The sequence below is a fragment of the Aplysia californica genome, unplaced genomic scaffold, assembly GCF_000002075.1.
Source record: "Aplysia californica isolate F4 #8 unplaced genomic scaffold, AplCal3.0 scaffold00383, whole genome shotgun sequence".
In the NCBI taxonomy this organism is placed as follows: Eukaryota; Metazoa; Mollusca; class Gastropoda; order Aplysiida; family Aplysiidae; genus Aplysia; species Aplysia californica.
This window is the reverse complement of record NW_004797653.1, coordinates 52,062-65,667: the sequence shown is the minus strand read 5'-3', so window position 1 is coordinate 65,667 and position 13,606 is coordinate 52,062. Positions and strand designations below refer to the sequence as shown.

Sequence of the window (13,606 nt, the reverse complement as noted above, 5' to 3'; positions counted from 1 at the left end):
GTACATCTTGAGAATATCCTAAGTAGGAATGCAAGATAGACACTATTTAATTATAGTTGAGATAACAAATGCAAGCAAAGATCCAACACTACTTGCGGTGAGTCAACTACTAAATCCGGCACTAAAATTTTGGAAAATAAAGCTCCGAGCTCCTGCTGACAAAAAGTTCAATGGGTGCTTACCCCAACAGAGAAGAAGGCAGGGTAAGTTTTTTTTAAAATCCAGCACCAGAGAAAGAATTTAAAAAAGGGGGACACACAATCGAAATCGAGATGTTCGAGACTTGGGGAAAAAATTGGGATGTCCCGATTAAATCGGGATAAGTGGCAGGTCTAAAATATTTCAACTCCACACACCTTCCCCCCCTGAGAAAAAACAAAGCCATAAGACAGACCAGAGTCAGAAAAAAGGGGGATTCTAATAACTTACATCAGGTTGCAAATACTTCTCCAAGATCTCCTCTGCTTTTGTTTGCCTTTTTTCTTCTGGAGTGATTTCATACTCTTGCTGTAAGAAAAAACACACAAGATTAATTTCTTATTTTGCTAAGATTTAAACATGATGAGGTGCAAACTAATAATGCGGGATACTACCGCTTTTATATAATACAACACAGACAAGTCCGCAAATTTAACAGTTGGAAGTGAAAAGTGAGAACTAGATTATATAATATATTTGTAAAATTTACAACAAAAAATAGAAACAATCAAACATGCTCTTGGACCAAAATTATATTTTCTACACTATTCAATATTGGGGACATGCAATAAAGCTCAGCGTGACTATATTTTAAAATAGAAGACTAAATTAATACAAACTACAACGAATGGCCGAACTGTGACCAAAAAAAAAGAGGACCCACCACAGCATTTAAGAATCCTATTGAGCGCTGATAAGGTTCTTTTGTGTTGCAAAATTCTATGAAGAGATGACGGCCTAGAGGCTGGTGGTCAAACATGAAAGTGAATTCGTGATCTGAAAAAACAAATGTGACATTAATACAAAACAAAAAAAAGATCAATTACATTACATACTGCTCCTATGATCAGTGCAGCACCAATCCCAAGGGACAGACACAAGATAAGGTGTCAGGGAATGTATCAAAGAATCAGTGGAAACAATCAGAAGGCACAAGTGAAAATATTCAATGTGCAAAACAGAATAACAGAAAATAGAAAAAGGGCCAAAAGAGCATTTACCATATCTATGGCATCAGTGAAGATAAAGATAATTTCTTTTCTAATCCTATCATTATTACTTATGTGATTTTCAATTCACTATTTCAATGCCTTTTTGACAAACCTAGTGCATTATATGGAATAGTTTAATTACATCTTCAAGTACCAAGCAATACAAAAACAAATATGTCATATCAAAAGGGTCTGGTATCTTAGAGAAAAACACTGACCTGATGATCATTGTACTCAACTGAAGAAATATTGTTCACGAAGGTACAATTATAATGTAGCCAGGCTGGGAGAATGGGAAGGACTAAAGTATCACATCTGTCTCTATGTCTAAGAGATATAACAAGCCACATGCACGAACCCTCAGGACCATTCGAAACAACTCTTCGGTTCTAGCATCTACCATAAACACATCCACCATTATGGTAGATGCATGAACCCAAGAGTTGTTTCTAATGTTCCTGAGGAAAGTGAGGCAATCTCATATCTTCCTTTAAAAAAGTATGAAATTTTTTCTTCTGAGACTAATTCCGAGTTACATTCACACTGTTGGGAGACATGCCAAGCTGGCAAACGTTTTTATTTAAACAAGCAATGGGGGATCCTTAATTTAACAAACCACAAGAACATTTCTCGTCATTCTATTGTCTAAGAGCAAATTCCATCAAAATCAATCCCAATCTTTCCAGATCCATAAAATATTTGTCCAGACTAACAAGTTTCCAAACTGAGGGTTTTTTAAAAATTCTTTTAGTCTTGAGCAGTGTTGGCACTGGACCTTACCAATTCTGTTGAAATAATGACCTCATCAGCCATTCTAACCCACAAAGGAAAGGAAAGCTGGCAGTATCAAACAAAGATCTTCAGGTATGAAAGGCGTACCTTATTATTTTTCAGCATAATTTATCCCTACCATTCAAATCTTTACATATTGAAACAGAGGTTTCAAAACAGGTACCAATTGTCTTTTCTCTGCACAATATTTCAATTTATGGGTCATAACACAATAATACTAATTTTCTATCACTACATTTCTCTGTACTTACTGATTTTGTTCTTTATATCGGCACACTGTGAGATGTGCGGGAATGATAATATCTGCTTCCATTTTTTGCTTTTTCCTTTTCGTTTGCCTCCTCCACCTGGAAAATGCAAAACGATAAAATCATCACTCAGGAAAAGGTACACAATTCATTTCTCGCTTCAATGGATGTGTAGTAGCACAACACTCAATAACAATTATCCTTCTTTTTTTTTTGTAGAGGTTTTACGGCACTCACAACTGCATAAGGTCATATGAGCGCCAAGGGGTGGACGTCAACAGAGAAGTCCTTACAGGGAATCAGACTTACTCTGTTCACCTCTCTAGCTTCAGCAGCACAAAGTCTGCTTCGACTATCAAGGCACCCGGAAATAGTGGGTCACAAGAGTGTGACTAACATACAAAAGAAGTAGAGGAAATTGACGAGAATAAGGATTAGGAAAGAAAAAACAGCAGTTCCATGTTGTAGTTCAGGCACAGTTATGAGCATGACATTGTTAGATCAGCCCATTTACAATTCTACTGTGCACTAGAACGAGAAATGTCCCCCCCCTTTGGGAATGGCCTAAAGACACTTCAGTCAGTGGCACCGCCCCGGGCGGGAGACAATTATCCTTCTAAAGAAAGATAAAAATCAACAAAAAATATATCCAAAAGATTTGAGGGTCACTGAGAGACTGAAAGCTTACTACGACTAAACAAAGATTATGTGTGCAATCAAATAATATGCCACAAACAAAACTTAATGAATATAAGATACTTATATTACAACCAACCACCACCACCATAAGCACAACTTATCCTTAAATATCTTTTACGGGAGAACCAATGTCACCCATACTTTGCACAGCAGTTTATATCAATTTGTCTTAACTTAATCATATTTTTCCACAACAATTGAGGCCCGATTAAAAAACTTTTCTTCAAAAATGTATATAAAATACTAAAAATCTCCATCACGCGGAAAATGTGATTGTTCACAGCACTTCCCACTTTTCGCATACATTTTGCATTAGCATATATGGCCTACATCAAAGCTCGCCAATGACACTTTTTAGAGGAAAAACTTCTGACAAAAAAATAATTTTATAATGAACACATTTTTTTGCACTAAAGATTCCCTAAACACACGTTCATTAATGTTCAATAAGTATACTATTGCAATTAGAAAAAAGGACATACTTGCTTCTAAAAGCAATGCCCAAGCTGTAAACATTTACAAATCTGTAGAAACCATAGACTGGGATTTTTATAAGTGTTTTTATTCAGGAATTTTCTAGAATACAGTGTGCAGGAGTTTTTTTTTATTATTCACCTGTTAAGGCCAAGGTCTACAGTGAAAACTAAAAGCTAGACGGGTAACTTCCCATCTACTTACTTGTGATAACCATACCCCACAGAGATTTTCTTCACATGTGATACATTTCGTTTTTCGAAAAATGCTTTGGTTGCCATGGAAACGGGGAAAAACAGCCGCCATCTTGGATTTTTTAGTTTTCCATGGAACATTTTTCTTTCGTTATCCACCCAACAGTCATGAAAGTTGGCACACATACTATCATTAACATCATGCACATTTTGTCTGATTTTCAGTTCACTAAGTGAATAGCTGTATTTTTTACGATTTTTTTAAACTTGTGTATGCATATGTATATTATGCAATTATAAGCTCTCCCCTAACATAAAAAAATCGTTTAAAATTTTTTTTTGCCCCATATATACATATGAATGAGACAAAATTAGTATTTGATGCTAGTAAACACATGGTGTAAATTTAAAGCATGTCACACAAACCACATAGGAGGTTTGTAACTTCAAATGCAGAAAAATTGGTTTTTGAGAAAATAACCTCGGTCTGTTCTATTTCCGAACCAATCCACATGAAACTCAGCAACCAATCAGAAAATAGGACAAACTAACGATATGTGGACGTTGAAGTTCGTACACATAAATTAACCTATACTTTTGATGTCGGGAACACTTTCGTATCGGGTACACCGAAAACTATATGGAGTTTGAATTTCAACGCTGAGATGGTAATAGATCTATCTATCCTCAATAGTGTGCTCAAATTTGAACATTCTGTGTCAAGTACTTGTTAAGACCCTATCATAAATGCACGACTACCCCCCCTATCCAAAGCGGCTTCGCACAGAGACCGGCCATTTTCCCCCCACTCTCGCGGCAAATGTATGTGACCTACAAATCATTGCATGACTATTCCGGGCCCGTTCATTGGTCACTTGAAATAGGGCAATGGCGGGTGCGCGAATCAGGTTGTTTTTTTCTCTGTTCCCTGTTACCTTGCAATGGGGGTATTCCGAGGCGAGGTTATCTCGTCTCGGGGTGTTCGCGTCTCAACGGGGAAAAAGAATTTTTAATTGTACGGCATGCTAGATTGAATTAACTTATCTTTTACGGTTGGCATGGCCTAAAGTCATCATAAAAAGCTTTGCAATTATTTAGTCACGCTGCCGACATATATTCTTAAAGATTCCATGTTGTGATACGATGCTATAAATAAAATGGACTCATCCCGACACCCCTTTTTCGCAAAATCGTAATATGTACACCAAAATTTTAATTAAAACAAAATAACTACGAAATGGGTAGTAAATGATTTCTACACACAAAAACACATCGGGTAGCCAAGTTTCTTTCTAACACTCCGATTAGTTACCGAGATATCGTCGATTTTCTTACAGAATCTGCTACTGCGTGGTCCACTTTTTAGGAGTATTTTCCTATATGTGGGCCATCCATATTTTGCCGACCTTTACAACCCCATAACTTTTTTATTTATTTATGAACCGATTCTTAAAATTCATACCAAATAAAAAAGGGCTAAAGTGAAAAATTAAATTTTCATTGGCATTGCTAGCGCATGAGTCAAGGACTCCCCCCTGACCTCTCGCAGGCCGATAAAATCACCTAGGCCCTAGGTGGCTAACCACATGTGGTTGGGAAATGACTCATGAGTGCTTGGCGCTTGTTTCCTCAAGTAGGCCAACTACCGATTACCTTTGCCATAGCCTTATCATGGAAGCAACCACTTGCCGTGCACAATTCAGAGCTTGTTAGGCGTAGGAAACCCGCCAAAACCGCCAACAAGCATCACACCCGGGTTGCCACTGGGATCATCACTCTCACCAGTGTTATTCAACATAAACACAGTTGGAATCACTTCTGGACAACTGGAAGGCCCAGGACGTGTGCTGAGCTTTGCGGATGATGTCCTTGTATACAGACAGGGTAAGGACCGGCAAGAAACCGCTAACTGTGCAGACCACAATGGGAAACTCCAGCCCGACAAGACCTGTGTGCTGTGGTGCTCGCAGAACAATCACGCTGTCAAAGCAGAAATGCCCCCAGTCACCATCAACGACAGGGTCCTGAAGAGTGAGCACTCACTGAGGTATCTAGGTATCATGATCACCTTTGACAGATCACTCTCAGGTAAAGATCACATAACCATGATCATCACAGGAGCCAGAAAAAGTCTGACAGCACTGAACACCAAGGTGTGTAGCAGAATGCCACAGAGAATTTTAGCCATACTATACCAGACTCTCGTGCTGTCTGTGATAGACTATGTCCTCCGTCTCCTCACCTTGTCAACGTCGCAGCTGAAACGCCTTGAAAGAATTCAGAATGAAGGTATGCGGACTGTTCTCGGGTGCACATGAGACACACCCTGCCAGGCTATGCATTTTCTCCTTGACCTCTCAGGAATGGTAGAACGTCACAAGACCGTTAAGCTGAAAGCGTATTTGAGAGTCAGCGCCGATGATCAGCACCCACTGCATGGCGAAGTGGGAAGAACTGCTCGCACACATCTGCTTAGAGGGACTGAATTTTTTAAGTTTTAGTTGAGGTTTTACGGCACTCGCAACTGCATAAGGTCATATGAGCGCCAGAAGATTAGAGGTGTTACAAGAGAGTAACAACATAAAAAAGAAGAAGGGGAGATAGAGACGTTAAATGTTTGATGGGAAAGAAGAAGCAGGGACTGAATGAACGAAGAGGCAGCGGCGACTTTGGCTAAATGCTGTGAAGTGCAAAACATCCGTTTGGGTCAGCGTCACTGACAAACCGGGGCAGTATACGAGAGTGGAAGCAACCTTACGCAGAGAATGTCGTGAGAGGTCAGAGAGAGTCAGCCAATGCTGAGTTAGAGATACTGATAGAAGAGAACAGAGAACAGGGCAAAGTAGTCTTCTTCACAGATGGTTCAGTACAGCGTGATGTCAAATCCAGGGTTGGTGATTTTTTTTTTTGGGTGATAAAAATCAAAAAATCGATATTTTTTATTTTAATCGGATTTTTTTGATTTTTTTAAAAATGTCGACACTGTTTGGGATTTTTGGTGGCTAAAAGTATGTTCTTTCAGTGCAAAATGCATTGTCTTTATTTTAACTAATGATTAATTTAAGCCACTGCAATTTTAGAAAGCCTTAATCTGCTATCAGTGAATTATGGCTACAGACAAAAAATGAAGAAAATGTCAGTCTAAAAGGAAGGGGGGGGGGGTAATTATGCATAGATAAACTTGCATTTTATTTTTATTACAGTGTGTGTGTGAGCACGCGCTTGTGTTTGTCTAAAAAGAAAAAGAAAATGCTAATTTCAATTATGAAAAAAAAGTAAATTGAATGCTGTATTATTTTACTACTTCCAGTGACAGGGGGGGAAAGCAGACTTTTAAGCAATTTTAGTCTACTAAACCTTATATCTGTTTTATAAAATCAAGGAAAGGAATTCTGAATGTTTAAGATGTAAAAACAGAAAACATTTTTTTAAAGTGATTTAAATCACTGAGTTTTATTTTTAAAATCAAGTTGATTTAAATTTTTTTAAATCAACTGATTTACCCAACCCTGGTTTTCAATTATGAAAAAAAAAGTAAATTGAGAATTGTATTATTTTACAGTAAAAGGGGGGAAATCAGACTTTTAAGCATGATTATATTAGTCTACTGAACCATATATATGTTTTATGAAACCAAGGAAAGGAATTCTGAATGTTGAAATGTGTAAAAACCGAATAAAAATAAATTTTTTTTAAAGTGATTTTTTAAAGTTGATTTAAATCAAAAAAATCAACTGATTACCTGATTTAAATCAACCCAACCCTGGTAAAATCTGGATGGGCTTTCACTCAGCGCCCATGTAAACAGGGTCATAAACAGAGAGCTGTCAGGCTCCACTAATATAATATTATAATGTATCTCATGTCCAGCATGTGCATGGAGATAGCAATGACCACGAAAAACCTTTTTTTGCCAAAAAGTGTTTGCAAATAGGTGCATTTTGTAGCTGTATCTTCACAGAGCATGGAACTTTTTGAAATTTTGAAATCCATCAATAAACAAATAAGTTACATTTTTTAATCAATTAATTTTTAGTACACTTTAAATTAAAAGAACCCAAAATCTGGGACGTTCTTTGGTGAGTTTTGAGACATTATTCGTCATAACTTGCTCATGCATTTCTTAGAGTGTATTTAAAAGAAACTTGGCAACCCAGTACATTTTCTAGTGCAGAATCTAGTCCTGCTTTCAAATTTTTCATAACTATCCTATTTTTTGAGTTATGAAGACGTTTATAGGTAAAAATGTGGCGGTTATCGTTGCGTTTTGAGACAATATAATTTGTCATAGCTCGCCTATTTCTTGGAATATGTAAATGAAACTTGGCAGTCTAGCACATTTTTTAATGCAGAATCTAGTCATGCTGTCAGATTTTTAATATATATGTCATACTTTTGAGTTGTAAAGACATTAACAGGTAAAAAAGTGGCGTTCTTTACAGATTTACAAAGATTATCAGTCATATATGTTCTCCCAAAGTCATTATATTTGAATGAAACTTGGCAACATAAAAGGTTCCTCCTTGCCAAGCAATGCTCTGGATCAATTTGTCACAAAAATGTAAGTAGAGAGGTGAATTTATTAGTCTAATAAATCCAGTTCTGTACTAGTAAAAGCATGCATGATACTTTGTTTAGAAAACAAGATCGTCTCTCTGTATATATCCATTGTTGGACAGTGTCCTATTGTGTGGTAGATTAAGATGCGTTCAGATAATACAGTTTACAAGTCATGGGAATATTTCGCATGAGTAGGCTACAACTCATACAATAAATGTAACATATCTCTCTCTCTCTCTCTCTCTCTCTCTCTCTCTCTCTCTCTCTCTGTCTCTCTCTCTCTCTCTCTCTCTCCTCTCTCTCTCTCTTTCCTCTCTCTCGCTCTCTCACGCACACACACAAACACACATGCACGCGCGCGCACTCACGCATGCACGCGTGAACGATAACAATGTATAAACAGGACTATCTTCCCAGACTGGACTAAATAAGTACCATACTCTTTAATAACAATCTTAATGCCTCACTTTTCCAAACAGAGCACACAGGACGAGTCCAAGTGTGTGCTTTCCCAAGAGGGGAGAATAGGCTTTCATAACGCAAACACAATGCCATACCACTTCTCAAGATGTTTGCTATTCTGTTTCTATTCTTCTGTCATGCAATCAAGCAAATAAAAATGACTACATCTATTGTATTGTGACTAAAATGCAACAAAAACACAAGTTATCAAGGCCCCCGTTTAGTTTTCAAGTATCCCTCCCCCCCTTTCCGATTCACATAAGCGGGGCCTCGTTTGTAGCGCCCGAGGCGACCGATGGCTGATGACGTCACTCAGTGGAAATTTCCCAGCAGCCGGTCGTTCACCCAGCACGCGCAAATGGCAATGTCGCTTTTTCCCTATTTAAAGTTACTCCCACATTTTTAAGGACGCGAAAACCGCTAAACACAGAAGCATGAAATTTTAAGGGAATAAAGAAAAATGGTGTACAACGTATCAGTTTGACAAATCACAGCTCCGAAAAACTTCAAAGCGCACCACATCAACCACTTTCGCAAGAAACATTATCGACTACTTCTTGGATGGGTACAAACTTGTCAAACTGCATACTACGAGATTACCTCTTTTCTGATTGGCTGCCAAGTTTCATTCATATCCATTCACAAGAAGCGGCATGAGAGCGAGTTGAAGACAACAACTTTTGCGTTAGTGCGTCCCACGAAACGGGGGGCCAAAAATCGGCAGAACAAAACGCGCTCGGTGGGCATTGCTAATATTACTAATAATGGAGATGAACGCCATCACGAACAGATGTCCCTAACTGGATTAAGACGACAGAGTATCAGTATCAGTCTGCCATTCTCGTAACCGACTCGATGAGTACCCTTGAAAAAGAGAAGAAACAAATGATGTATGCAGACTGGCGAGAGGCAATACAAAGCAGCAGACTCACAAGGATTGTACGGCCCTGGTCATGCAGGGGCAGGAGTTCAACAAGGCAAAGAAAGCTCTGATCTAAGCTAGCTGGCACCATGCAATTAGATCCATCAGCATCAAGGCAGCATTGACAGCATGGTCATGGTTCAGCAACCACAGAAAGGATGAAGGCACCACTTCACACACATGAATGGATAGACTAGGGAAGCTGGTGTCTCTAAATCTAGAGGTTCGGGGAGAGACAGCAACCTGTGTACTGTGTGGAAAAGCTAGAAGAATATCCAACCAGCTGATAACTGGCAAGATCAGCAGGCAGACCCTTCGTTCATGGAATCTGGAGAGGAGGGAGGAGTAGCTATGTCTATGGCATTGTATCGCCTGAAAAGATGCCTATTCTCCAATCTCCAATCAACAAAGCCAAGGAAGTAATAATATAAGTCTCATATAAGTAGGCTAAGTAACAACCCCCGATTTAGGCCCAACATTCTAGGTGCAACAGACGGGACATAAATGTCTATCATTATCTCTCAGTCTACTCAGCGCCACAAGCCACTGACACCGGGGTTCTCGCTGCACTGGCACTGTTCATTCAGTGCTCACACACAATACAAGTCTAAATACAACAACTTATAACGGAACTGATGAACACAAACGAATGGTGGCCTAGCCTTGCCGTTACTCCAATAGAAAGCCGGTCATACGTCAGAACCAGTAATGTATCCCCAATGTCTGTACAGAGGTTGCATTTGCAAAGAGATATAACAGAAAGTTAAATGATATTTAAGTGTTGCCCCCCTAAATTTCAGATAGCGGATTGTTGTCAACTGATGAGTGCTGAGTAAGGCTGAGAAGACAAAAAGTCTGAGGAATCGAAATGAGCAGAAGAGTCGAGTGAACGCGATACGATAGCTACACACATAACCTACATGCAAAATTACTCACCTTCGCGAGCTTTCAGATATACTGTATTGGCAACAATATTTTCAAGCTCCATCTAGTTTGCGGGATAGCTCAACTATGCAACAGGGCTGCAGCAGCTACAGGCCCTAATTGCAATGAATCCCTCAACCAGGTTCACTATAAGGGTGTGGTACTAGGGATAGCTCATCAATATGGCTGCCGTCATCAAGGAACTACGGGTTTCGGAGATTTTCATTGGATAAAATTCGCACGGGTAGACTAATGAATAGGCCTATCGAAGGAAGATAGGGAAAAGTTCACTGCGGTGTTTTTCACGTAGGGCCTACAATAAAATTCCTGAAAATCAGAATATCTTCTATGAAATAACCTTTATACTGGTCAAAGTGTCTTGATCAAGCGCTAATTAAAACTGCAATATTGTAGTGTAAGCCGAGCCTTAGATTGCTTTCTTTGTAGTATTTCCCTCTTTTTCTTTTGGTTCAGCCTCATTCAATCATATCTAGCTTGCCTAAGGCTAGGCCTACATTAAATTTCGTAGGCCAATTCTTTCTTTCAGCATTCAAGAATCTCGATAAAAAAAGAAATAAAATAATGATGATGATGATGATGATGATTTTTAACCTTAGCATGAAGGCTTATAATCAGTATTATACTCTTCACACCTCAGACAAATAATCCCTTTCTCCGCGTGTTTTGGAGCTGTAGATGTTTAGCAGCGCGAGCGCTAATTAATAGATCTAATATCATTATGAAAAGATCCGAAAGGGTTTTAATCGTGAAATTCTTTTGTAAATTGGAATTTAAATCATAATGATGCTCTAGTAAAACGTGTACGGCTAGGCTACAATAAGTTAAAAGACTATTATACAGCCAGCCCTCGTTTATATCGGCCTTGGGGCGAGCATTTTTTTAAGTTGGCGGAATACCGGGGCTGGTGTTTCAACGGGGTTCCTCTGTTCGGTAGCCCTGTGTATTTTTGTTGGTGGTTTACTTGTACATAATATGATGTGTTAAGAGCTGATTCGACGTCTCTCTCTCTCTCTCTCTCTCTCTCTCTCTCTCTCTCTCTTTGGGGCTCTGGTGGCCTGGAGGTTAAGGTGTTCGCCTCTTATTCAATAGGTCCCGTGTTCGAATCCGGATAGCGCCGGAAAATGTTCTTCTTAAAAAATGTCTCCTTTCGCTTCTTTTCCCGCTCTGTGACTTAATGTTCTGTCTGGGCTCCTGGCTCTTTCTGTAGCCTACTACTCCTCGGCTCCAACTGCTGTCTTTCAACCACACTCCTGATGAGGTATGATCTACTCCTAGCCTCCTCGGAAAGGGCGAAAAATCTCGGAGGTCCCGTGCAAGTTGAGCGCGCTAAAGATCCCTTGTTGGTCCTAAATCGTTAAGGCCGTCAGCCGAGCAAAATTCAAAATTTTCTTCCCTCTGAAAATGTTTAATGTGTCCTGCGCGCTCGTATAAATAAAGGCATCAAGAAATATATATATATGGTAGAGACCTAAGTTCTTTGAATATCTGCACAATACAAACGTTCTGAAAAAGGCGGAAATAATGCTTAGTGACCATAATAGCCCCCAACTGACATCGGAATTTCAACTATCGACCCGCAGTAAACGATACATTTCCCTAAAAAGCGAGAACAGACAGATATAGAAATTCGTTCGTGCCAACAGCAGTGAGGTTACTAAACACACGCAGTGCTACAAATGAAACAGTGAGTGAGAGAGAGAGAGAGAGAGAGAGAGAGAGAGAGAGAGAGAGAGAGAGAGAGAGAGAGAGAGAGAGAGAGAGAATGCTTTGCAGATCGGGTTGTATCCGAGCACGTGAGACATAAACGTATTTACTATAATGTCCTGTCTTGTTGTGCATATCATATATGCGTGAGTAACCCTTGTAACGTCTACTGCCATTGCTAACGACCAAGACACATTTTCTCCCTGCGATATGAACAAAGATTATATTGTCATTGTCATATATGATCTCAGGTAAAAGCACTGCCCCCTCCCCCCCTCTCTCTCTTTCTCTCTCTCACCCTTTCTTTCTCTCTCTCCCTCTCCCCTTCTCTCTCCCTCTCTCTCTCCCTCTCTCTCTCTCCCTCTCTCTCCCTTAAAAATATATTATCTCTCTTCCCTCTTTCTCTTTCTTTATGTGCATGTAGGTGTGCGTGTGTGTGTATGTGTATGTATGTACGTATGTATGTATGTGTGTGTGTGTGTGTGTGTGTGTGTATGTTTGTGTGTGTACAAATTCAAACCCAGACATAGCTATATTATATTTAAATCAAAATCGTTTGCCGGATCAGAAGTTAAGCTTTGTATCAAGGTTACTGCATATGAACAGTTTTTTGTTAATTTTTTTTTCCTCGACCCCCATCAGTTCTTGACTTGTGTCGCTGAGCGACCTGTAGATGTTAATTGAACTTGAGTCCCCATTGAATATATCGAAGCCCCAGCCTAGATGCGCACCGCTCCTGGTATTGAGGTTATCGCAGGTTGAATACCTGGCTTTTGCGACTGAGATTATAAAAGAGCCATCGATGTAGGGTGCCGCATGCGCCGTGGTGTTTAGGCCTACTGTGACGGTCATATATATGCAGTTCGCTGGCGGTATGACGGGGCAAATTTACAGTAGGTTAATAAGGAACGTACGATTTGGACAGTTTGTGGATGGTGGTATTATAAGGAGAAAAAAATATATACGAACGTTGGTTTCCCTACAATGATATAAATTAATTCTGGTTTACGGTTTAAAAAAAAGGCGGGGGTGGGGGGTATATTTATTTGACTGTACATCAAGAATGTTGTGTAAACAGCGGGCCTCGTTTTAGTCAATTTCATGTGGATTAATTGATACCCTGGGTCCATAAACTGTTTATTAAAATAATAGGAAACATCCTTGTGCCCCCCCCCCCCAAAAAAAAAAAACAACAACCAAAAAATGAAACAAAAACAGCAAATAACTCCATTCCACAAAACAAACACTTTTGGATTTGAACAATCAGAGGACTTATCAGTAGTCTTCTACGCGCGAGACGACTTATACTAGGCCTTCATCAGGGTATAAGGCTTGGTCCCCTATAATTTTTGAGGACTTTAGCCAAAAGTAACAAGGATCATATCTCATGGCCTTCTTGTATCTTGTTTAAAAAAA

General features: G+C 39.3%; 1 protein-coding gene across 4 annotated transcripts in view; it reads right to left on the bottom strand.

The window, feature by feature from the left end:
• Window positions 1-10,662, bottom strand: part of LOC101854884 (G protein-coupled receptor kinase 5) — a 34,625-nt gene extending 23,963 nt beyond the window's left edge. For all 4 annotated transcript variants that reach the window (XM_035971132.1, XM_005103633.3, XM_005103634.3 and 1 more), the window contains exons 1-4: window positions 10,478-10,662; window positions 2,234-2,329; window positions 863-975; window positions 430-507 (exon numbers count right to left, since the gene is read on the bottom strand). In XM_035971132.1, coding sequence (XP_035827025.1) covers window positions 430-507; window positions 863-975; window positions 2,234-2,329; window positions 10,478-10,529 — 339 coding nt within the window. In that variant the 5' untranslated portion in view covers window positions 10,530-10,662. The remainder of the gene's footprint in view (window positions 1-429; window positions 508-862; window positions 976-2,233; window positions 2,330-10,477) is intronic.
• Window positions 10,663-13,606: the final 2,944 nt, after the last annotated feature.